The sequence below is a fragment of the Entelurus aequoreus genome, linkage group LG15 (assembly GCF_033978785.1).
Source record: "Entelurus aequoreus isolate RoL-2023_Sb linkage group LG15, RoL_Eaeq_v1.1, whole genome shotgun sequence".
Taxonomy (NCBI): domain Eukaryota; kingdom Metazoa; phylum Chordata; class Actinopteri; order Syngnathiformes; family Syngnathidae; genus Entelurus; species Entelurus aequoreus.
In genome coordinates this window covers 24,157,045-24,183,703 of record NC_084745.1, presented here as the reverse complement: position 1 = coordinate 24,183,703, position 26,659 = coordinate 24,157,045, and the positions used below count along the sequence as shown (strand labels likewise).

At 43.1% G+C, this 26,659-nt stretch overlaps 1 protein-coding gene across 4 annotated transcripts in view; it reads right to left on the bottom strand.

Annotated features, from left to right (window-relative positions):
* fbxo15 (F-box protein 15) overlaps positions 1-26,659 on the bottom strand; it is a 26,867-nt gene continuing 208 nt past the window's right edge. Inside the window, exons 1-9 of one of the 4 annotated variants that reach the window (XM_062021088.1) lie at positions 25,853-26,659; positions 25,468-25,572; positions 22,556-22,783; positions 9,049-9,240; positions 8,858-8,987; positions 3,230-3,312; positions 2,614-2,759; positions 2,340-2,464; positions 1-866 (exon numbers count right to left, since the gene is read on the bottom strand). The exon at positions 25,853-26,659 is cut by the window's right edge and continues 208 nt beyond it. In XM_062021088.1, the coding sequence (XP_061877072.1) occupies positions 600-866; positions 2,340-2,464; positions 2,614-2,759; positions 3,230-3,312; positions 8,858-8,987; positions 9,049-9,240; positions 22,556-22,783; positions 25,468-25,572; positions 25,853-25,920 (1,344 nt within the window). In that variant the 5' untranslated portion in view covers positions 25,921-26,659 and the 3' untranslated portion in view covers positions 1-599. The remainder of the gene's footprint in view (positions 867-2,339; positions 2,465-2,613; positions 2,760-3,229; positions 3,313-8,857; positions 8,988-9,048; positions 9,241-22,555; positions 22,784-25,467; positions 25,573-25,852) is intronic. The other 3 variants (XM_062021089.1, XM_062021091.1, XM_062021090.1) reach the window with 3 other exon arrangements.

Sequence of the window (26,659 nt, the reverse complement as noted above, 5' to 3'; positions counted from 1 at the left end):
TCAAGTAAACAAATCTATTTATTACTTACAAGGAAGCGTGGAACCAAAACAGCACACGAAGCACGAAACACAAAGTTTGTTTTTCTAACTTTTTTGCTTATATCTCGCAATCAACTTCAGCTATACACAAAAACACTAAACATACGTTATTTTACTAATTTAAACCTGTGAAATTCTCTTATCAAAAAGCCTTCAAAAGGGTCAACATTGAAAAAAAATAAGACATTTCTTGAGACATGTAAAATAAAATATGAATCCAAAATGTTTTACAATTCTAAAACTTAAGGACTTTTACATCCTGTTTGACTTTGAAGATAATTAAAATTGCATGTCACCAGAGGGTTAAACACTACTGACTACTGTGTGCTCTCTTCCTCAAAGTGTGGTGACAAAAGCAATTGATCACACATAGGGTGATGCCTCTTTTCCCCCTTGGTGATACATAATTGTTTCCATCTATAGAACTGTTAGAATTATGTAACACCAATTATATGTTTGTGCCAGAACATGTGCATCATTAAACTCAATTTCACTTTAAATTATTAAACAAATGTCAAGATAATGTCATAATGTTAAACTTGACAAAACGTTAGGTATTCTCAGTAGTCTTTCCCGAAATACTTATTGACTTTGCCAGTTGACACATAAACTGCTAAGTTGACAAGAAAGAATTGCTTTTGTTGCTCCACCTGCACTATGTTCATCATGACTTCACCATCTGAGTCCTGATAGTGGATGAGAAACTGTTCAGCGGCGTAGAAAAGTGAACACGGCCTCTCCTTGCACTTCATGGACACTGAAGAGCTGACGCACCAAAAAGGTTTGTTGAACTCATCAAGAAGAGTAAGAGTCATAAAACAGCGGTCCTGGTGAAAAGGAGACATATGAGCTACAAGCAGAAATGAGGCCAAATAGAGCACTGTGTAAACTAGACAACTACAACAGAGGGCATGGGCAGTGCTTGTGCCTAACTGATTTAGAAGGAAAGTAAAAGTAAAATATCTGGGGCAAAAAAATGTTTTCCACTGCAGCATGTCAGCCTTGCTTTGGCACATGCATTGACCTATAGTATGGCTCTAGACTACAGGTCTCCAACACAGAGTCGCCACCTTCCTATACGCAAACCAGGCACTGTGCGTAGGGCACATAATCCATTAGGTGCCCTGTTTTGCGTGAAGAAGCGTATGTAAAGTGTCAATTAATATGAGAAGGAGCTTCATATAAGATTTTACTGCAAAACGCATTCCTCTTATGTCACTGGTAAGAATATCATGTCATATTTCTCTAGATAAGGGTCTCCAACCAGTAGCTTGTGAGCTACCATAAGCTCGCAAGGTGATTTTGATTAGTCCACCAAAAGGTCAACGAATATTTGAATCAACTGGATTTTTTATAACTGTTTATTTCAGACATGATAAGCATCAAGCATAAAGACAATGAACTTACTGTGTGAGGGAAGATCTGCTTCCTAAATAAATTGCAGTTAGAATGTTGTCAGTCATATGCAATTATCTGTTTTGTCTATGTGGCTCACTGGAAATAAATGCATACTGAAATATAAATGTGAGTTGTGGATACCAACATTTTGTTAATGGTCAGGCAAAACAAGTGTATTTATTTTGTTTGGGTTAAAATATGCTATGAAAATAAATGTTACAAAAAACATGTAGTTCTTAAACCTTTTTATTTTGTAAAAATAGCTCTCAGAAAAAAACAAAGTTGGAGACCCCTGCTCTAGACATTCTCAATGGCCCCTGCGGCGTGTAGCATTAGTGTTGGTTTTGTAAGGCGCTTGTACTGGGTTCAATACTCAATGGGCGTTATGTCAAGAATGTTTGCAAAATATTGTTTTAGTTGTATCAAATTTGTTATTTTGTACTAAAAAAAATATTATTGAACACTTTCTTTCCCATTAATTTGTTTAAAGACAAAACATGCATCAAATTAAATTAAACTTTGATTTTTTTCACACACAAAACAATTTTGTAATGAGGGGGCCTTTGTTTCGGACCATAAATTAGCCAGTGGCGGCCCTGCTCCAACATGTAGTAGCTCTCCAAAGGGTCAAAGAATATCGGCTTCATATTTTAGTATTTATGTTCATTATGGTCATTGTGCCTCCAATAATGACAAAGTATTTTTTTAAAGTTTTAAATGTACAACTTAAAGATTGCAATGTTATATAACCAAAACACCGTCATTGAACACTACACTTTAAATCTAAGTGGATTTACAGTACATCAAGCCTCTTTGAACTAACTTAATTCATTATTACCATGTTTACAATAAATTCCTGACTATAAAGCGTATTGTATGTTTTATAAATAGTATAGCGTTACCTTTATTTGGCCCTGTAGGGCCTCACACCTCCAGGGCAGAGTGACGTCGCCTGACAGAGGTGTGTGCTGCCTACAGGAAGTACCATCAATGGCAGCAAGTCGGACAAGGCCATTGCAGATCTGATCTGAAGGGAAAAGTTTTGCATGGGATACATTAACCGACGCCGTAACACAGTTTCACTTTGTATGGTAATCACATATAATACATAGATAACATGCTAAGAAATTATACATTTAAAAAAATGTGTCAACAGTTGGTATCAAAATATGTTACCTCTACAGCAAAATAGCTGAGGGAAGCATTCAGACATGATCTCGCATTCACTGCTGTGGAGAACTATGTGGAGATGGTAACCATGGAGACCATAATCGGGGTCAATGTCATCAAATGGGGCTTGGACCACTGGGTCCACGTAGGGCCTTTTGAGAGAAAAAATATGTGATCTCAAATGTAACCGGTAGAGGGGGCTATGTGCACACTTTGTTTACTTATGAGGCATGCTGCAAGGATGAGTGAGGAATATGTCATTATGATAAACATAAAAATAAAAAGTGCCCGCCCTCCTCTTTAACAAGCCATTAAATTACATGTCATTTTCAAATGGGAATTATTTGTACCAACACAACATTATGACCTATATTTTTAATTTGCATACTTAAATCTCTCAAAACCCTATCCAAACACAATAGCTGTAGCTGAAGACAGTGGTGGGGAAAAGTGTTGCCAGAATGTTGACAATATAACAACGACTACCATAGTGGAAGTGCTTCTGACACGTCACCAACCGGTGCTTCAAAGATAGGTCACCTCGGGAATGAAAGCTGTCAGTTTAATCTGATGGTGACACACTTTATGCTGTCTAAACATGTGAAGACGAGGTACATCCTACCAAACAGAGGAGCCTTGGGTGCTTCTTTCCAGCAGCCTATGGAAGTGGAGGGTGATTATGACAAAGGCGATGCGATGCTGGCCCTGTGAACAAAGCCGCATGCAGTCATTTTCTTTGAGAGGAATAACAGAAAAGACCCCCTTAAAGAAGCACATCTGGGTTCTTTTCTGCACAGTCCGTGCTCCAAGATCCATGACATGGGTTATATTGTTACCTGTTTTGGGTTGTTTGTTATAGAGGGTCAAATGGTACACAATTAAATGAAATAATAAATCTTTAAATAATTACCGTATTTTTCGGAGTATAAGTCGCACCTGCCGAAAATGCATAATAAAGAAGGAAAAAAACATATATAAGTCGCACTGGAGTATAAGTCGCATTTTTTGGGGAAATTTATATGATAAAACCCAACACCAAGAATAGACATTTGAAAGGCAATTTAAAATAAATAAAGAATAGTGAACAACAGGCTGAATAAGTGTACGTTATATGACGCATAAATAACCAACTGAGAACATGCCTGGTATGTTAAATAACTATAACATATAGAACATGCTATACATTTACTAAGAGTCTTACGTGAATGAGCTAAATAATATTATTTTATATTTTACGGTAATGTGTTAATAATTTCACACATAAGTCCCTCCTGAGTATAAGTCGCACCCCTGGCCAAACTATGAAAAAAACTGTGACTTATAGTCCGAAAAATACGGTACTATTAATTTTAATTTCAATGAAATACATAAACTTTATTAGTACATTTAAATGTTTAATATTTTAATTATTACAATCTCTAATTAATTATGTCATGATTTAATCAACATCTGATTTCATTATCTTTTTGTGTATGATTTTTAAATATGTATAATCTGTACTGTTAAAACTGATCACACAAAATTGTTGATTATATGACCGAAATAAACTTATTTCATTTAAACTTATTTCATTCATTCATCTGATGATTTTAAATAATATTTCACAATTTAAATAATTATTTCATAATTTAATTATTTCCAAACTTTTTTCACCAAGTACACCTCAGAAAACACTTGGCTCTCCATGTAGCACCATAATGACCAACATTAAAATACAGTAGCATAGTACGCCCTAGTATTTATTAAAACAAGGCAGAGGTATATTAAATATTTTGAGAGAAAAAATATATATATATATACACAATTACACACAATTTGAACAGTAACACTGTGTTTGAATATAGGAAAATAATACTCTGTACTTTGATCAAGTTATTCTTTGGCTAACACTAGCTGGAGCCCGCGTACCACTAGTGGTACACGTACGGCGTGGCCTGCTTGGTAGAGCAGCAACTTGAGGGTTTCAGGTTCGATCCCCGATTCTGCCATCCTCGTCATTGCCGTTGTGTCCTTGGGCAAGACACTTTACCCACCTGCTCCCAGTGTCACCCACTGGTTTAAATGTAACTTAGATAATGGGTTTCACTATGTAAAGCGCTTTGAGTCACTAGAGAAAAGTGCTTAATACATATATTTCACTTCACTTCACCACAGTTTGAGAACCACTGAATAATTAAATTATTTCATGAACCTGTGTGTTACATCCATCCATCCATCCATTTTCTACCGCTTGTCTCTCTTGGGGTCACGGGAGGTGCTGGAGCCTATCTCAACTGCAAGACAAGTTGCCAACTCACTGCAGGGCCAACACAGATAGACAGACAACATTCCCACTCACATTCACACACTACGGCCATTTTAGTGTTGCCAATTAACCTATCCCTGGTGCATGTCTTTGAGGTGGGCGGAAGCTGGAGTACCCGGAGGGAACCCACGCAGTCAGGGGGAGAACATGCAAACTCCACACAGAAAGACCCAGAGCCTGGGGATCGAACCCAGGACCTTTTTATTGTGAAGCACACGCACTAACCCCACCGTAATACATATACGCATAAATCAGACATACATACAGCAGGAATATTTAACTAAAATTGTTTTGAAGGCTGCATTTCCAGAAAGCTAAGGACTGGAGGGCCAGACTTCTCCCTTCACTATATTCTTATTCCGGATAACCGCTAAAGTAGACCTTTGAATTTTGTGTGTATTTTTTTAGGAAGAGTGATCCACACGGCGGTCAGACTATTATAGCATGGTGACAATATTAGAGCAAATATACAATTTAATTCATGCATTTGTCTTTAACTTCTTTTTATCAAGCACACACACATATGCAGCTATAGCGCGGCCTTCAGGCTGCTATGTGTTGATTTGGAGAAATTGATGCATGTTTTGGTACGTCTAATCACTGATACATGGCTGAAGGAATAATGGCTCCAATTGTGTAACCTTAAGTTCAAGCTGTCTTCAACAGATAAAGAATAGTACAACGCTTACATTTTTAAAACGGAAGAACTAGCCTCAGATATTTTTTTTAAACTTCGAATAACTTTAATTAACTACATATCTTTCTGAGGAAAAATCCTCTCATCGATGGATGGAACAACTCAAGCGTCTCCTTCTTTGTAACTTAGTTTTCCTTGGACTGGCCACTACCTTTGTGAACAATTTGGGAGTCATTGACCAATTGGACATATGTGCTCTTTTTGCTGTAAAGAGAGTGAATCGTTCTTCATGGGGCTCGCTCTTGTGGAGATGCCTGCTCATGCTGTTTACGTACGCAATCGACAACGCTTTTGTGGGAGTGAGACCCACGCTGTAATAAATGTATTCACCTGCTACCTGTTTTAATGAATACTTGTAAATTATTTTCCAGAAAACCCAACCCTTGACTGTTCAATAAACCAAGGCTGATAGAGTCTGGCCTCGTAGTTAGCATGTGGGCAGCACAATTAGGAGATCTGGGTTTGAATCTGCGTTTGGGGTTTGCGTGTTCTCCCTGTGCATATGTGAGTTTTTTCTAGATGCTCTGGCTTCCTCCCACACTACAAAAATATGCATGTAAGGTTTATTTAGGACTCTAAATTGTCAGTTGGTACAGTATGAATGTGTGTGTGAGTGGTTGTTTGTCTAAACGTGCCCTGCCGTTGGCTGGTGACTAGGTTGTCAGTGGTGTGTCTAGGGTGTGGCCAGCGGTGGCACCCCCCCCTCCTTGAATCTGAGAGATCACTACAGGTGCCACCTTACACAGAGGCGGAATGATTTAAAGCAATATTTTCAAACTGTGGTATGAGTACCACTCGGGCTCAATCTAGTAGTATGCCAAATAACTGCTGAATTCAGGAGTTCCCAAACTACAGCCCGCGGATTGTCCCAAGTGTATTTTTAAAACATAAATTAAGAGATATTGAAAGTTTGTATGCCGCCCGGTGAGTGATGTCCACAGCAATTATTATTGACCATGTGCATTACAGTAGTATTACTTGCACAGACTCATTACATAGGTTCAAATATGGACAACCTTTCCAATTCATGGTCCAATTATTAAAAAAACAACACAGAATATGTGATACAAAAACACACAACGTGCCCACTAATTTATGTGGACATTATAAAAACTGTCTATTAATACCATACACAATTCAAATATACACCCATTTAACCCATTCCCTAGGCCTGATGGGTAATATTAGACTTAGACAAACTTTATTGATCCACAAAGGAAATTGCAAAACACATTCCAAACTTCGACATGTTTGACGCATTTTAGTTGCTTGACGGACATCGGTAGAAAATGCATGGATGGCTAGATATTTCTGATGAATTACAAAACTTTAATGAGGTCGTCAGAGAAGTAAATAAAGTTGAAATGGTTCACATACTCCTAATATTCGATGTTTTATTGTTTATACTTCATATTGTAGTGGCGGGCAATCTTATCCGGCGCGCACATATTGGCGTGCAAACATATACGGCGGATTCGGCACGCATATTCAGGTGGTGTGCAATCTTAATCGGCGTGCACATATCCGGGTGGCGGGCATTCTTTTTTGATTGATGATGACCATGATGTGCAGACAGGTTTCAGACATCTGTGGTCCTTAATTAAACGCGAGTAATTTTTTGTTATTCCACTGTGATTCTAGTTCTACTCAGTCCAGGTAATATATTTGTTGTGCAAATAGTCTTAAAGGCACACTATGTAATATGTAATATGTACAATTATTCTGTTGCTAGCCATGTAACGAGTTGATTCAAAAGAGGACCTAATCTGTTAAAATGTAAATAAAAGTTTATGAATGTTACAATTTTCCTTTATTAAAGAGGAAATTTGACATGCCGTATTTGTATTTTGCGCCACCTGTTGCAAGTTTTCTGACAAACTGTAATAACTGAATGCTTTGCAATATTGTTTAATGTCAGCAATTGTCTTTCAAGAAGATGCACTCCATACTTGGTGGTGGTAACTGTGGTTAACTACTATAGTAACTACAGCTGCTCCTGGGGTAAACTGACTGTTACATACAGTAGGTGCCACCCCTGCAGAACTAGGCCGGATTTAGACCCGGGGCCGCCAATTGATTGAATAGCTATGTTGTACAGTATAGAAACACACAGTTCCTAAGCACCACCACTAAAGTATGAAAATACTTGCTTGATAATGATCTGGATCTGATGTAAAATACAGTACAGTAACTTAGATTTGTTAATTTAGGTTCATTTAGCTATTGTTATCACTGAAAATGCTTAATTTTAGGAAATGTAAAATGTGCTTACCGTAAAAATACACATTTCTGACTAATAATACATGGGCTGTAGTCCAACGCGGAACAACTAGGAGCTGTGATTGATTTTTTGATAAAAAAATTGAGGGGAAAAAAATTAATAATGGAAAGACGCAAAATTCAGAGCCTGATGTTTGTGTTTTTTGTGGTAGGGAAGGGTTATTTGTTGGCCCACCACCCCATGCAAAAAAAAAATCTAACTTGTAATTGTATAGACGGCGTTGCTCTGGTGGTAGAGCGGCCGTGCCAGCAACTTGAGGGTTCCAGGTTCGATCCCAGCATCCGAGTCACGTCCATTGTGTCCTTGGGCAAGTCACTTCACCATTGTTCCTCATGGGTCGTGGTTAGGGCCGTGCATGGCAGCTCCCGCAATCAGTGTGTGAATGGGTGAATGTGAAAATAGTGTCAAAAGCGCTTTGAGTAACTTGAAGGTAGACAAGTGCTATACAAGTATAATCAATCTACCATTTATGTTAAAATTATTTTTATGCTCTTTTAATCAAATTTGAATTTCATTTGATGCATGTTTGTACTAAAACTAATTCATGGTAAAAAAAATATTTCAATAGTTATCTATATAGTGCAAAATTTTAATTTTAACAAAATTAAAACTTAAATGTATGAACCTTCTTAACTCAACTTTGATCGGGATTCAAAATCAGTACCACTGCCTTTCAAGACAAGCACTAACTATGCGCCACAAGTGCCAATGAGATTGTGGTGGTATTTGCATTATATTCTTATCAGTGACGGAGCAGAAAGAGGCTAGGAATTATTTCATTCACTAAACTTTAATAACCTTATTCTCTCACACAACTCAAAAGCAAAGTCTGATTTCCATATGTTATTTTTTGTTGTTACTCTATATGCACTCATTTTCTAACTATTTCTGCGATTCCTGCTGGGTTTTTTTCTTCTTTGGCTTAAAGCTACAAACATTTTGGAGCACGGGGGTGTGTCATAATTACCTTCCAAAGTCCCATGACAATGTGAGGCTTGAGTAGCTTCAGTTCAATGACTCGGTCCTGGCCATAGTCTTGCATGCCTTTGGTTAAAGTCTCCATGTCAATCACCTCCATGAAGGACCTCCACCCTGGTCTGATACAATACATTTCACAGGAAGAACAGATGTGCTGAAGATGGATGTTGACTGTCTTACGCCTTTAGTCCGGGACACGTAAGGGCTACTCTCCTGACGCCGTGGAGCTGAATGGTAGAAATGTGATGGTAGTCAGGCCAGTTTCCATACCAGCACAACACCACAGAGGTCTCAAAGAACCGGAGAAAGCTGAGATCATATGTTGTTTCACGGCTTGATCTGTCAGTGGCTGTCAGCTCCCAGGTAATGTTTCTTAAATGAGGAAAAAAAAAGTGCATATTTTCATTTTCAAAGCATGGACATGTCTATGTTTGCAGGAAAGGAAAAGTGCACAATGTTTTAGATAAAAAGTTGTATTATCACCAATGTCACCTCCATATGTATACTGTTGACTGTGAATCAGAATGTGCAATAATGTTATGTTACTCAGTCTGCCTTGTATATAACATTTTTTATTTTTAGCTAAGTATCGTGTGACTTGTTGAAGGGTGGACTAGCAACATAAGATTTTCATTGTACGGTAAACTGTCTGTTTAACAGTGCATATTGTTAGGATCCGCTGCCCGGATCATAGTTTGTTTACGTTTTCAAGTCACATGTGTTTTCAGCACCTTGTGTTTGTTTGTTTCTGTTGCCATGACGGCAGATTGTGCTCAGCGCTGCCTCTGGTTAGTGTTTGAGACGCTCACCTGTTGTCCGGGCACTAATCAGAGGGCTATTTAGTCTTTGCCCTGGCCTCACTCGGTCTGGCTTCCTAGTTTGTTCCACACAACAGTTGACGACTTTTGTTTCCTGCTCTTTAGCGACTAGTTTTCACACTAGGCTATTTTGGCTTGCTAGCTCCCACGCTAGTCTTTTGTTTCTACCTTAAGTGCTACGAGCACGGTTTTGTTTGTTCAAATATTATTTATTTCTTAAATAAATCATTCTTACCTGCAAGCTGTGTCCGAAGCCCGTCTGCATTCCTGGGAGAACAACACCCGCATCACCATGCGACCAGGTCGTCACAGTAGGAAGCCAGCAAGAAAAGGTTCTCCCGCAGCGAGCATGATGGAGGAATTGGACGAAGGTACGTGGATGGTGTTGCGAGCGATGGAGGCGGAGACTCTTCGCTATTCCCCCTCGGAGCGCGAGGACCTGTTATGGGGTCCTAACGGAAAGTTGGTCCCAATCCACTCCGTTTGGCCCGAGGACATTGCCACACCTCCGCAGTACCGGACGCGTCAGCGAAGACGGAAGCCGCCCAAAGGGTCTTCACTTTGCTGCCAAGACGTGCCACTCCCTCAAACTCCTCCACCGGTACACAGCAAGCTACATTCAGCCCAAGATTCCCCTCTTCAAAGGTCTGTTAATCCCATCAACTACCTTACCGAAGATCGTTATGACTGGCCTGTCAATCACTGGGACTGCAGCTATGTATTCCCATTCCGTCGGCACCCCCTGATGACACGCCGCTTGATGACGTTGTCCCGTCCATTTTGGATGACGTCATAGACAAAGACATTTTTAGACATTCTGTCAATTCTTTCTGCCAGCCATTTACAAGTGACTTTAATTCTGCAATTAAGCATTATCAGGACATTTTTTTAAGGACTAAATCTAGTCAGTCCCAGTCACCTGACTTTCTAGCTCCACCCCCAGTGACTATTGCTCCGCCCACTGCACATATTTTTTCTCCCTGTGCTCCCACCCAGTCTCAAGTGGGGAGTAAGAATAGACATTTTGGACAATTTAGAGGAGAGGATTCTCCCCTCCTCCTGACCTCCCTCCACCCACCCTTGAAGACGGTTCCAAACCGCAAGGAGCGCGTCTGGTATCCGCTTCTTGAGGGGGGGGGCTAGTACTGGGAGCTGTGCTAGTGGGGTGGCACAACTACGCTCAGCCAAGCCACAACCTCCTGCTCGGCCACCGCCACCAGTCCTTCGGCGGGCTAAGCCGCAACCTCCTGCTCGGCCACCGCCACCAGTCCGTCTGCTTGCTAAACTGCAACCACCTACCCGGCCGCCACCACCGGTTTTTCGGCCTGCTAAGCCGCAACCGCCAGCTAGGCCACCTGCACCTAAGCTAGCGCCAAGGCTAAGGCTAGCACCAGCTCCACCAAAGGTTCCAGTACCTGCACCTCGGCTGGTTCCCACACCAGTACCTGCACCTCGGCTGGTTCCCACACCAGTACCTGCACCTCGGCTGGTTCTCGCACCAGTACCTGCACCACGACTGGTTCCCACACCAGTACCTGCACCACGACTGGTTCTCGCACCAGTACCTGCACCACGACTGGTTCTCACACCAGTACCTGCACCACGGCTGGTTCTCGCACCAGCACCTGTACCACGACTGGTTCTCGCACCAGCACCGGCTGCCACGACAGCGACTCCTGCTGCCACGACAGCGACTCCGGCTGCCACGACAGCGACTCCTGCTGCCACGACAGCGACTCCTGCTGCCACGACGTCAGTGACTCCGGCTACCACGACGTCAGCGACTCCGGCTTCCACGACGTCGACTCCCCCGGCTGCCACGACGTCGACTCCTCCGGCTGCCACGACAGCGACGTCGACTCTTCCGGCTGCCATGACAGCGACGTCGACTCCTCCGGCTGCCACGGCAACGTCAACTCCTCCGGCTGCCACGGCGGCGTCGACTCCTCTGGCTGCCACGGCGACGTCGACGCCTACCGCTTCCACGGCGACGTCTCAGCAACCTCGAGTGGTCCGGCTGCACAAGCAGCTCTCTCAGAGGTCAGGTAATGGACGCCAGTGGCGCAAACAGCAGCGACACCCAAGATGTTGTCGTAGAACTCTCCAGCTGCTGAACTTCTGGCGCCACTCATGCCCACCTTCTCGGCGGCCACAAACATGGCCTTTCCGTGGTCGCCCGCCTCGCCTGCGGCAGCGGCGTTCCATTCGCTGCCGCCACTTGACTCGTCCCCGGTGGATTCGGGGACACGTGGCCTGGCGACCCACCACCAAGTCCTCCCCCCGCCCGCCCTTGACTCGTGAACTATTGCTTGTTTTTTTTGGGTTCCAGTTGTTTTTGTTTTCAAGGGACATCTGGAATCTGTCCTTTTAGGGGGGGGTACTGTTAGGATCCGCTGCCCGGATCATAGTTTGTTTACGTTTTCAAGTCACATGTGTTTTCAGCACCTTGTGTTTGTTTGTTTCTGTTGCCATGACGGCAGATTGTGCTCAGCTGCCTCTGGTTAGTGTTCGAGACGCTCACCTGTTGTCCGGGCACTAATCAGAGGGCTATTTAGTCTTTGCCCTGGCCTCACTCGGTCTGGCTTCCTAGTTTGTTCCACACAACAGTTGACGACTTTTGTTTCCTGCTTTTTAGCAACTAGTTTTCACACTAGGCTATTTTGGCTTGCTAGCTCCCACGCTAGTCTTTTGTTTCTACCTTAAGTGCTATGAGCACGGTTTTGTTTGTTCAAATATTATTTATTTCTTAAATAAATCATTCTTACCTGCAAGCTGTGTCCGAAGCCCGTCTGCATTCCTGGGACAACAACACCCGCATCACCATGCGACCAGGTCGTCACAGTAGGAAGCCAGCAAGAAAAGGTTCTCCCGCAGCGAGCATGATGGAGGAATTGGACGAAGGTACGTGGATGGTGTTGCGAGCGATGGAGGCGGAGACTCTTCGCTATTCCCCCTCGGAGCGCGAGGACCTGTTATGGGGTCCTAACGGAAAGTTGGTCCCAATCCACTCCGTTTGGCCCGAGGACATTGCCACACCTCCGCAGTACCGGACGCGTCAGCGAAGACGGAAGCCGCCCAAAGGGTCTTCACTTTGCTGCCAAGACGTGCCACTCCCTCAAACTCCTCCACCGGTACACAGCAAGCTACATTCAGCCCAAGATTCCCCTCTTCAAAGGTCTGTTAATCCCATCAACTACCTTACCGAAGATCGTTATGACTGGCCTGTCAATCACTGGGACTGCAGCTATGTATTCCCATTCCGTCGGCACCCCCTGATGACACGCCGCTTGATGACGTTGTCCCGTCCATTTTGGATGACGTCATAGACAAAGACATTTTTAGACATTCTGTCAATTCTTTCTGCCAGCCATTTACAAGTGACTTTAATTCTGCAATTAAGCATTATCAGGACATTTTTTTTAAGGACTAAATCTAGTCAGTCCCAGTCACCTGACTTTCTAGCTCCACCCCCAGTGACTATTGCTCCGCCCACTGCACATATTTTTTCTCCCTGTGCTCCCACCCAGTCTCAAGTGGGGAGTAAGAATAGACATTTTGGACAATTTAGAGGAGAGGATTCTCCCCTCCTCCTGACCTCCCTCCACCCACCCTTGAAGACGGTTCCAAACCGCAAGGAGCGCGTCTGGTATCCGCTTCTTGAGGGGGGGGCTAGTACTGGGAGCTGTGCTAGTGGGGTGGCACAACTACGCTCAGCCAAGCCACAACCTCCTGCTCGGCCACCGCCACCAGTCCTTCGGCGGGCTAAGCCGCAACCTCCTGCTCGGCCACCGCCACCAGTCCGTCTGCTTGCTAAACTGCAACCACCTACCCGGCCGCCACCACCGGTTTTTCGGCCTGCTAAGCCGCAACCGCCAGCTAGGCCACCTGCACCTAAGCTAGCGCCAAGGCTAAGGCTAGCACCAGCTCCACCAAAGGTTCCAGTACCTGCACCTCGGCTGGTTCCCACACCAGTACCTGCACCTCGGCTGGTTCCCACACCAGTACCTGCACCTCGGCTGGTTCTCGCACCAGTACCTGCACCACGACTGGTTCCCACACCAGTACCTGCACCACGACTGGTTCTCGCACCAGTACCTGCACCACGACTGGTTCTCACACCAGTACCTGCACCACGGCTGGTTCTCGCACCAGCACCTGTACCACGACTGGTTCTCGCACCAGCACCGGCTGCCACGACAGCGACTCCTGCTGCCACGACAGCGACTCCGGCTGCCACGACAGCGACTCCTGCTGCCACGACAGCGACTCCTGCTGCCACGACGTCAGTGACTCCGGCTACCACGACGTCAGCGACTCCGGCTTCCACGACGTCGACTCCCCCGGCTGCCACGACGTCGACTCCTCCGGCTGCCACGACAGCGACGTCGACTCTTCCGGCTGCCATGACAGCGACGTCGACTCCTCCGGCTGCCACGGCAACGTCAACTCCTCCGGCTGCCACGGCGGCGTCGACTCCTCTGGCTGCCACGGCGACGTCGACGCCTACCGCTTCCACGGCGACGTCTCAGCAACCTCGAGTGGTCCGGCTGCACAAGCAGCTCTCTCAGAGGTCAGGTAATGGACGCCAGTGGCGCAAACAGCAGCGACACCCAAGATGTTGTCGTAGAACTCTCCAGCTGCTGAACTTCTGGCGCCACTCATGCCCACCTTCTCGGCGGCCACAAACATGGCCTTTCCGTGGTCGCCCGCCTCGCCTGCGGCAGCGGCGTTCCATTCGCTGCCGCCACTTGACTCGTCCCCGGTGGATTCGGGGACACGTGGCCTGGCGACCCACCACCAAGTCCTCCCCCCGCCCGCCCTTGACTCGTGAACTATTGCTTGTTTTTTTTGGGTTCCAGTTGTTTTTGTTTTCAAGGGACATCTGGAATCTGTCCTTTTAGGGGGGGGTACTGTTAGGATCCGCTGCCCGGATCATAGTTTGTTTACGTTTTCAAGTCACATGTGTTTTCAGCACCTTGTGTTTGTTTGTTTCTGTTGCCATGACGGCAGATTGTGCTCAGCTGCCTCTGGTTAGTGTTCGAGACGCTCACCTGTTGTCCGGGCACTAATCAGAGGGCTATTTAGTCTTTGCCCTGGCCTCACTCGGTCTGGCTTCCTAGTTTGTTCCACACAACAGTTGACGACTTTTGTTTCCTGCTTTTTAGCGACTAGTTTTCACACTAGGCTATTTTGGCTTGCTAGCTCCCACGCTAGTCTTTTGTTTCTACCTTAAGTGCTATGAGCACGGTTTTGTTTGTTCAAATATTATTTATTTCTTAAATAAATCATTCTTACCTGCAAGCTGTGTCCGAAGCCCGTCTGCATTCCTGGGAGAACAACACCCGCATCACCATGCGACCAGGTCGTCACACATATGACAATAAACAATCTTGAATCTTGAATATTACATTACCGTAAACTCTCACAAAAATGTAATCCCAAAAGTCTGAGACCAGTAAAATAATGAATATTTGTTAAAAATCAGGGTTGTCAAATTAAACGCATTAACTCATGCGATTAATCACAAAAATGTCTGCATAATCTTGTCTAAACAAAGATTATTCACATAATGTATTTTGACCGTTCCTTAACCTAACTGTTAATGGCAAATTTAACTTCAAAATAAACCCAAACAGGATTTTAGATAAAGCTGTTAGCAGGTTTTGAGCATATAAATGACATAAATTAATGTGGGACACATTAACAGTGTTCCTGTATGGCATTCTAACAATAACAATTTCAAAATATTGGGGTCTTTAATCGAAATGATGCAGAGAAGTACTTTATTGTGTTTAATCGTGATTAAATCACAAGTGTGATTAATCTGATTTTTTATTTTTTCAATATCTGACTATTGAAAACATAATTTCTCCAGTTCACACAATAACATGAAAACAGTCCATACTGATGTTTGTTATAAAACTAGTTCTGGTGAATGATTAATTTTCCTATCATATAAATCTCACTTTGATAATTCATGATTAATCACAGGTTATTACGTGCGTGCATCATTTAAATTAACTAAAAAAAAAACAAACACATATATATACATATATATATATATATATATATATATATATATATATATATATATATATATATATATATATATATATATATATATATATATATATCCATCCATCCATCTTCTACCGCTTGTCCCTTTTTGGGGTCGCTGGAGCCTATCTCAGCTGCATCGGGCGGAAGGCTGGGTACACCCTGGACAAGTCGCCACCTCATCGCAGGGCCAACACAGATAGACAGACAACATTCACATATATATATATATTTGGAAACAGATGTAATTTTATAGTCAGAATGACATCCGGAAATTTTTTTGAATGTGTTTTACTCCAGTATGAATTAAAAGGAGAAACAAAAGCAAAAACTGGAGCAGCCCAAGAGAACCAAGATGACCTGGGGGATTTGGCCCGCCACTGTCTGTGTGTGTGATGTCTTGTGAAATGATTATTAGCAAGGTAAATGTCTCGAACAGACAAACCCCCACAGGGAAGTGTGTTAGTGGGGAAGTGTGTGTTGTAGATGAGAGGTCGGACGGTAAGTAATGTATTTCAGCAATTCACACAGCCTCTGCAAGGAACACAATTATTTCTACTTTCCCTTCTGTACCAAAGTGACGGCCACAGAAGTCAAACTTGAGCGTCGAACAGTCTCTAATCAAAGGTGATAAAAAAGTACAAAGCAGGCGGTTAAGTTCCACCTACCATCTTGGTTTGCTGGAATCCCCCCTGAGCAGGCATTGTGAGACCTCCTCATTCACCTTTAATAATACTGTCATTAAATGTGATGTGTATTATAAAAAAACGTTTTGTTTGGTTGCCAGCAGCTTTAACTGGCCTGTGGCTCTCACTTGTTAGCAAGGTTATATCTCTGAAGTTCTACTGTGCACTCAAAATAGAAGTTTACATACACTTGTAAAGAACATAATGTCATGGCTGTCTTGAGTTTCCAATAATTTCTACGACTCCTATTTTTTGTGTAATAGAGTGATTGGAGCACATACTTGTTGGTCACAAAAAACATTCATGGAGTTTTGTTATTTTATGAATTTATTATAGGTCTACTGAAAATGTGACCAAATCTGCTGGGTCAAAAGTATACATACAGCAATGTTAATATTTGGTTACATGTCCCTTGGCAAGTTTCATTGCAATAAGGCGCTTTTGGTAGCCCATCCACAAGCTTCTGGCAAGCTTCTGGTTGAATTTTAGACCAGTCCTCTTGACAAAATTGGTGCAATTCAGCTAAATGTGTTTGTTTTCTGACATGGTCTTTGTGGAGGTTTCTCTCCTCCGGGTTCTTCGGACCACCAAGTACTGACATGACAGTCTCGTCCAGGTTTACAACACTGTTTATTTTTCAATAAATTGTTCTGCTTTTCAGCAATTGGTTCTTGTTTGTCTGTCTTGCTCTCGCTCGTGCTCCAACTCCAACCACCCTCTCCTCCCCGGCTGCTGTCTTTTAACAGAGCGACAGGTGATTAGACAAGCAGGCCCAGGTGGGACATCTACACACCTGTCACTGATTTTGCAGCCGGTCCTGGCACACCCCGCTTCGCTGCAGGTCCGCAGGCCACGCCCCCCTCTACAGACTTGTTTCTGCTGCATTGTCCACATATTCTCAGGACTTTGGGAAGGCCATTCTAAAACCCTAATTCTAGCCTTATTTAGCCATTCCTTTACCACTTTTGACGTGTGTCTGGGGTAGAGATGTCCGATAATATCGGTCTGCCGATATTATCGGCCGATAAATGCGTTAAAATGTAATGTCGGAAATTATCGGTATCGTTTTGTTTTTTTTTATTAAATCCACATAAAAAACTCAAGATACACTTACAATTAGTGCACCAACCCAAAAAACCTCCCTCCCCCATGTACACTCACTCACACTCATGCACACAAAAGGGTTGTTTCTTTCTGTTATTAATATTCTGGTTCCTACATTATATATCAATATATATCAATACAGTCTGCAAGGGATACAGTCCGTAAGCACACATGATTATGCGTGCTGCTGGTCCACTAATAATACTAACCTTTAACAGTTAATTTTACAAATTTTCATTAATTACTAGTTTCTATGTAACTGTTTTTATATTGTTTTACTTTCTTTTTTATTCAAGAAAATGTTTTTAATTTATTTATCTTATTTTATTTGATTCATTTTTTTAAAAAGTACCTTATCTTCACCATACCTGGTTGTCCAAATTAGGCATAATAATGTGTTAATTCCACGACTGTATATATCGGTTGATATCGGTATCGGTTGGTATCGGTAATTAAAGAGTTGGACAATATCGGCATATCGGATATCGGCAAAAAGCCATTATCGGACATCCCTAGTCTGGGGTCATTGTCCTGTTGGAACACCCAACTGCGCCGAAGACCCAACCGCCGGGCTGATGATTTTAGGTTGTCCTGAAGAATTTGGAGATAATCCTCCTTTTTCATTGTCTCATTTACTCTCTGTAAAGCACCAGTTCCATTGACAGCAAAACAGGCCCAGCGCATAATACTACCACCACAATGCTTGACGGTAGGAATTGGTGTTCCTGGGTGTTTAAAGCCTCTCCTTTTCTCCTCCAAACATACTGCTGGGTATTGTGGCCTAACAGCTCAATTTTTGTTTCATCTGACCCAGAACTTTCTTCCAGAAGGTCTCCTGTTGTCCATGTGATCAGCAGCAAACTCTAGACGAGTCTTAAGGTGTCGCTTCTGGAGCAAGGGGTTCCTTCTTGCATGGTAGCCTCTCAGTCCATGGCGATGCAAAACACGCTTGACTGTGGACACTGACACCTGTGTTCCAGCAGCTTCTAATTCATTGCAGACCTGCTTTTTGGTGGTTCTCGGTTGACTTTTGATCATCCTGACCAATTTTCTATCATGCCTTGCACTTTATACTCACGAACAATTGTCTGCACAGTTGCTCTTGGGGCCTTAAGCTGCTTTGAAATTATTTGTTTTTTCAGATCTGTGCTGAGTTCCTTTGACTTTCCCATTGTCGCGTTTGTAACCGAGTCTAATGACTGCATCACATAATCCCTATTTAAATAGGTTTAGAGAAGTCAACAGGTGTCGTCAATCATAATCACTCACATGAAATTAAGAGACCATGGCATGAAGATAATTTGATTTGATTGTAACTTGTCTACATCACCAAAATTTATAATGTATGTTTCTGTATGCATGTTTTTGACCCAGCAGATTTGGTCACATTTTCAGTAGACCCATAATAACTTAAAAAAAGAACCAAACTTCATGAATGTTTTTTGTGACAAACAAGTATGTGCTCCAATCACTCTATCACTCTTTCACTTTATCACAAATAAGTGTTGCAGAAATTATTGAAAACTCAAGACAGCCATGACATTATGTCCTTCACAAGTGTTTGTAAACTTTTGACCACGGCTGTAATTCAACAAGAAAGACAAAGACCTCTGGAATTCCTTCACAGACAAGTTTCTGAGAGGACATCCAACTACAGAACATCCTCATCAAGTGAGCGAAGGTTGACTGCCTTGTTACATTTTATTTAAAAACTTAAACAATATTATAATAAATCCTCTATAAACTTTATCATAACTAATAAATATGAGTAATTGCTTTGAAGTGATTTTATTTGCTCTATAAAGACAATGTATACATAGTAATGAATTAAACATTTAATAAATAAGATAAATATAACCTAATAACCCCTCTTAGTGCTGAAATCAACTGCATATATAAAACCAATTGTGAAAGTAACAAAGTTGACCAGAGTGCTTTACGAAGTGGTCAAAGAGCAAAAAAGTAGGTGACTGTATCATGTTTACAAATACAAGATTTCTCTCTGAGCAGGAGATGAATCTGCCGACAGTGTTACGGCTCTAGCTCCTGCCGCTGCAGAGTCAGCTGTGCGCTCCTCTGAGCTGGACACACCCACAGGCGTTCCTCTCCTGCTGTGTTGATTGTAGATTGCGTGCAGCCGCGCATGCAATCTACAATCAACACACCTGGCGCTGATGAGATCTCCCTGCCTTCTTAAGCCAGCGTGTCCTGCGTTCCAGTGCCAGAACGTAGTTACCTGTACAGTAAGCCTCACACGTCTCCAGCTTTCCTCATCTGTGCTTCCTTGCTCTCTGTGTCTCCCCTCCTCTGTGCTCACCGTGTCATGTCCTGTGTCGTCATCCTGCAGCCTTGCGTCATTTCTTAGTTTCGAGAGGTGTGTCTTGTCTCCCCAGATCCCCTTTGGACTCCCTGCTGCCTTCCCGGGTCTCGACCTTTCGCCTGCCCCCAGACAACGACGCCTCGCTCCAGCCCTTTGACCTGTCCCCGGATCTCCTTTTCCTTTCTGGACTTCCGCATCTGCCACATCACACACCTCCAACACTTCCCGCTAACACTCAACAGATAATCACTTCACATGGTCCCAAACCACATATTTGGCTTAGTTACACACGTCACACATTTGTACAAATAAACACGCTGCAAGCGGAACGACGTCCCTGTCTCAGTGCCGTCTCCTTCCTCACTATACCGTTTCAGTACATTCTGGCCTTGTCAGAACTAGACTGCAGTGACAGAGCGAGACCCAAGCTCTCTTCCCAAGCCCCCACGAGCCCCGACGTTGCAGCAATGCACACTGTACTCCAGCAGCACCAAAAGCGTTTTTCTTCTCTGGAAAGAACACTTGAGGCTGTGTTTGCTAACCTGCTAGCTATAGTGGACACCATAACCCCGAGCATTCCTGCCTCCCCCGCGCCCTGGAACCCCTCCTATGCCCGGGAACCAAAGATCGCCAGTCCCTGACCATTCGAAGGTGACTTTGATCTATGTCGAGGAGTTCTAGTCCAGTACGAAATGACTTTTCGACACCAGCCTTCTCGTTACGCACCTGACGCGGCCCCCCAAGATTGCCTTTTTTTCCCCCTCCTAGTCGGAAGAGCTCTCAGGTGGGCCACGGCCGTAGTCGACCGGAACAATGGGCTGGGCACTGACTATTCTGGCTTCCGCTTTGAGTTCCGGGCCGTCTTCGACCACCTGGTGGACGGAGGGGACGCCGCCGGCTCTCATTCCATAGCTGACTACACCCTTGAGTTTCGCACCCTAGCTGCAGACAGCGAATAGGGCAACAAGGCTCTCCTGAGGACCTACAGACAGGGACTCAGCGAGGAGATTAAGGACGGCTTGTTACGAGGTCGACCCACGTCTTACCAGGACCTCATTGTGCCGGCGCTTCAAATGGACCAGAGACTCATCGAGCGAGCTGCAGAGCGAGGACAGGCAGCCCTTGAAAGGAGCTCCAGAACGGCAGTCTTCGAACCAGTCTCTTCCACGGCCTCGACTAGACTGGAGGAACCCATGCAGCTCGGCAGGGCACGTCTAGCTGCGGAAGAGCGGGAAAGGAGGTTTCGGCAGCGCCTGTGCCTTTATTGTGGCCTGGCGGGCCACACAATCAAGACCTGTCTGACGCGACCAAAAAGACAAGGCTCACTAGCTAGGGGAATCCTAATGAGCCACACCTCCGTTCCCCACACCAACAAGGACCGCGGTATTCTTTTCCCTGCGACCCTATCCTAGAGCTCAAAGAATCTGACAGTGGGGGCCTATCTGTATTCGAGAGCTGACGAGAGCTTGATGGACCGGGAGTTTGCTCGTCAGGCGGGAATCAATTTTCTGTCTCTGGGCATCTCTTTTCTGGCCCAAGCCCTGGATGGACACCCTCTCAGCCCAATTATTCACCATACAGAACCCTTATCCCTAACCCTTTCAGGCAACCATACTGAAACCATCAGCCTCTGGGTCCTAGACGCCCCAATCGCCCCACTAGTCCTCGGCCGTTCTTGGCTCCGCTAACACAACCCCTATATCTCCTTGCCCTCTGGGAAGGTCTTGGCCTGGAGTACGGCCTGTCGCGCTCACAGTGTCAGGTCTGCAGTACACCTGTCCAGTGGCACTAGTGTCACCCCCTCCGGACCTTGCCAAGATTCCCGCTGTTTACCATGACCTTGCTGCCATGTTTGATAAAGAACGTGCACTCTCCCTTCCTCCGCACAGACCATACGACTGCGCCATCGAGCTGGTACCCAATGCTGTCCTTCCTTCCAGCCGCCTGTACAACCTATCCCTGTTTTTATGGCAAAAAAGAAAATATGCAATATGTTCCTTTTTTTTTTAAGTGGAACATTTGATGTGAAGTAATTGGAATTTTAAATAGGTCAATAAATAAAACAATTTTAATTTGATTCTATATTAATTTTTTAACATTGACAGTTAAAAAAACACTAACATGTTCAGGGATTCAAAAGGGTTCCACTCATAAAAGTGTTAAAAATTTGTCAGACATTATTTTATTTTTATTTTTTAAGCTTAAATGTCCTGGATCAACTTCAAGCTATCAATTATGAGCTTTTAAGAAAAAAAAAGTGTAGTTTTATGCAGTTTTTGTGAAGGAAAACTTTGTCATGGCAAACACACAAAATACGCAATATTTTCCCTAAGGAAAAAATAAAAAAGGTGGAATATTTGATGTAAAGTACTTTCAGCCTTCAATAGGTCAGGTGATAATTTATTTTTGATTTTGATTCATTAATATTTTTGAGCAATACAGTTTTAAAGAAAACAACAGCCTGTATTGTAGCTTTGAGTCAACATTGTAACGTTTCATCGTTAAATTTCACCTTTGCATTTATTCTAATTGTTATGGGTTTTTTTGTAATAGTATTTTTAGCATGTGCCGCGGGCCGTTAAAAAAATAGCTGCAGGCCGCAAATGGCCCCCGACCGCACTTTAGACACCTCTGCTCTATACTATGAAGGAATTTGCAATTGAAAAAACTGTACACAATTAAGCATGTACTTTTGATTTTACCGGAGTATCTGATCTGTGTGACTCGGCAACCCCGTGTGATGGCTGATGACTCCAAGGTGTGGTCTCCACTTCTTCCTGGCCCACGCATCCCGAGTCTTGATGTAATGCAACTTCCAGCTGTCCACAGGCCGAGCCTGAGACTCCAGCCTGTTCGTCTCATGCATCTTCCTGACCATGTCGATAGACTTCTTGTTCAACAGCCTCCTGTATATATTCCTCCACAGAGCCCTGCATTGTTTTTAATCAAAGAGCAAATACATTGGAACACAATATTTTTATTTGTACTATTACTTATTTCTAAAAATCAAAGATTCAAGGAGCTGTATTTGTCATACTCGTACACATCTGGACATATATGGTACGACATTTGGCCTCAGGTCCTAGCAAGTATTAAGAGAAACAGGAATAAAAATGCAATAAATACAATCAATTATAAATAAAAAATAAAACACAAGGCACTTTTCTTTCAATCAGACATTGACCAGCTTATAGTATATTTTGCATATAGTGGAAAGCAGCAGAATACACAACCTACTGTTGATCTTCGCTGTGTTTTTGTCAAGTGTGGCTTATACAAGCAACATTTACAGGTACTGTCTTTATTCTATTTGTTTAGTTTTAGCCTCCAGTTTCTAAACTGATGCCAAGAAAAAAGCTGGCTTCAGTGTATTGGGAATTTATACAGTAGTAGCAATGACAGGTAACCTGACTCTCGCCAGACCCTTGTAGTTCGCTGAGCTCTACACAAGGGTCTGGGCTCGAAGGCATTGCAAAGTCCTTCCAGATAGCAAACAATAATGAACCAATCAGGATCGCTGGGCGGAATTTCATAGATGTGATGTAGCGCCGAAGCGACTTTTCGATTCAAACAACAATGGCGGCACGCAGCGAGGAGTCGTGTGTTGACATCGATTCTGCTACTGCAACTGTTTTGTCGAATCTAGCGAATATTAATTATTTAAAAGATGGACAGAGAATGGTTTTGAAGGCATTTATTGGTGGCAAGGATGTTTTTGGCTCTTTCTTCGACCGGGTTTGGATTTCCCAGCGTCGCTCTCAACAGCGTCACGGGTTGATTTTGATGTGAGTGGTTGAAGTAGCACGTCATTCAAGATAATGAAAAAGTGGCTTATCCAATCACCTACAATTATTTTTTTTACAAGGCTCCGCCTACTGAAATACATCTTCTATTGAGAACTCCCAGATTCGTGTGTGGAGCTCAGCGAACTACAAGGTTCTGGCGAGAGTCAGGTTAAATGCATACTTGCCAAACTTGAGACCTCCGAATTCTGGAGATTGGGGGGCGGGAGTATATTCATAGCTATAATTCACTGAAATTCAAGAATTCATTTTATATATATATATATATATATATATATATATATATATATATATATATATATATATATATATATATATATATATATATATATATATATATATATGCAAACAAAACTGTGTTTAGATAATTGATACCTCAAACTTGCATAAATAAATATTAAGGAATATAACATAACTTGGCTTCTGAGAGCTTCAAAATGTAATGAATAAAATGCTAAAGTTGTTGATAAACAAGCAATTATTTTAATATTTAAATATGGTCATTTTAAATGAATTATTATGATCATTTAAAATTAATTATTTCAAATTGTTTATTTTAATGTATAATTATATGGCTGGATGTAATAAGGAGTCAGAAAAAATACAAATAAAAATACAATTAATTTTGATGTTTTTAGCAAAATATAGTAAAAATGTATTTAGTTTTTTTTATTTTTTATTAATAAATATATTTATTTTTAGGTAAGATAAACATAGTAATACAATTTATCTCTAGTCTGGATGATTTAGTTCTTGTCACCCTGTTGTCCTCCCGTCTCTTCCCCAAGGATGGATCCATGAGCTGGGCAAACGCCTGGAGATGCCCTACGTCAGTGGTCCCCAACATTTTTGTAGCTGCGGACCGGTCACCGCTTGAAAATGTGTCCCACGGACCGGGGTGGGGGCTGGGGGTATTTTATTTTTTTCATAGAGAAATACAATCCTGTGTGCTTACGGACTGTATCCCTGCAGACTGTATTGATCTATATTGATATATAATGTATATATTGTGTTTTTTATGTTGGTTTAATAAAAAATTAAAAAAAATATATATATATATATTTTTTTAAATTTCTTGTGCGGCCCGGTACCAATCGGTCCGCGTGGTTGGGGACCACTGCCCTACGTCAACAACGCGGTCGGCCGTCCGTCGGTGCGCAGCTCGTACATCGCCGCCCTCTACTTCACCCTCAGCAGCCTGACCAGCCATCACGGACGCCGAGAAGATCTTCTCCATCTGCACCATGCTCATCGGCGGTATGCCGGACGCCTCGTATGGAATAACATGATTGGGCAGGCACGCTGTTTATATCGTGGGAAAGCGGACGTGAAAAAAGGCTGTGCTCACTCAGCTCCGCATGGAGCTGGAGCTGGAGGGGGCGTGGCCTCCAGCGCCGGCTGAAAATCGGGAGATTTTCGGGAGAATATTTGTCCCGGGAGGTTTTCGGGAGAGGCGCTGAATTTCGTGAGTCTCCCGGAAAATCCGAGAGGGTTGGCAAGTATGCCTTAAACAGCAGGCCGACCTGTCTGACAAGCCTGTAAATGTGTTGGTGCTGTCACTGTCATGAATGATGTCTTTTTGCTATTTTTGTCCGTGATGTGTAATGTGTATTGTTTAAATGTACGGTCAGTGAAAATGAATTTCCCCACAAGGACCAATAAATTTAAATCTGAATCTTATCTCTGCAAAGGTTCTTCTGACCGGGCTTTTTACTTGGGAGGCTAGCATGATTGCATTTGAATCCATAAATACTTTTCAGAGTAGATTTGCAATATTAGGGGTCTGTGTGTGGATGTGTAATTATACCCACTCATCATTGGCAAGCTGATAGAAGCTCTTACTGACGTGACCAATGCAGATAAGTGTTGCAGCATCCAAGTAGGACAGGATCTTATGCAGGACCTCTGATGGCAGTCTGCACAACATGTAATTGGGCATCAAAAGCAGATAGAGAACATGTTATTTGCCACTTTCCCTTCAGAAGAATACCACTTGCAGTGCTGCCTAATAGTCAAGTACTAAAAGTAAACAGCAAATCGTGAACACAAGAGTATTAGGAGTACTATTGCATACTGTTTGCTACATACACTAAAAGTAAACAGAAAATCGTGAACACAAGAGTATTAGGAGTACTATTGCATACTGTTTACTACATACAGTGTATTGTATGAGAGAGAATAAACGAAAAAAGTTACCTTTCCATAAAGTTTTGAGGATATCGAGATTGTGTGTTACCGCGTTGAAACCTCTTCGATGCTAACATGTTCGCACTTGTTATTGTAACCTATTTTTATGGGCTTTCCTCTTTGTGATGTTAAGTTCCTGTTATACGCTGTTAGTACAGTACATGCCTTGAGCTCTTATTTTGTAGTTTTATACTGTATAGGCGACATTTATAAACCATCGGTTACATTGGTGGCAGCGGTGGGACCAAGGTCCCGCAAAAGAAAGACGTCTAATTACCGTAAAGTTCGGAGAGTCCGTTAGCTTCATCTCAGTTAGCCGCAGCTAGCAACGGCGGAGCGTCGTCTTGTCAGAAAGCACGAAGACTTATTTAATCTTGCTGATGCTATGTGGAATAAAGGCGAGGAACCGCTGGACTATAGATACAGAGAGAAACGTGGAGAAAGATCGTTCGGCAGCAATGTCAAGATTGAACTCCCGCAGCCATTTTCCGGTGAGGAAAAACAAAGTTTCCCCTGCTGGGCCAGACAATATGAAGTAGCAGTGAATGCGCTGGTTGGAGGCACGGGCAGTAGCTTTGACTATGAACTGGTGAGGACATTACCCACGCGACTGACAAAGGCTGCTTTTCTTCTGCCGTTCAGATGGACTACGATCAGGTGAAATATAAATTGCAGGAGGCTTTCGGACAAAAACGTTTTCTAGACTGTTTCACAGCAAACATCTCTGCCCGCCTACGTGTTCCCGGAGAGAGTCTGGAAGTATATGCAGCAGACATAAGCAAGCTAGTTCAAGAGACATTCCCAGGCTACGGTGAT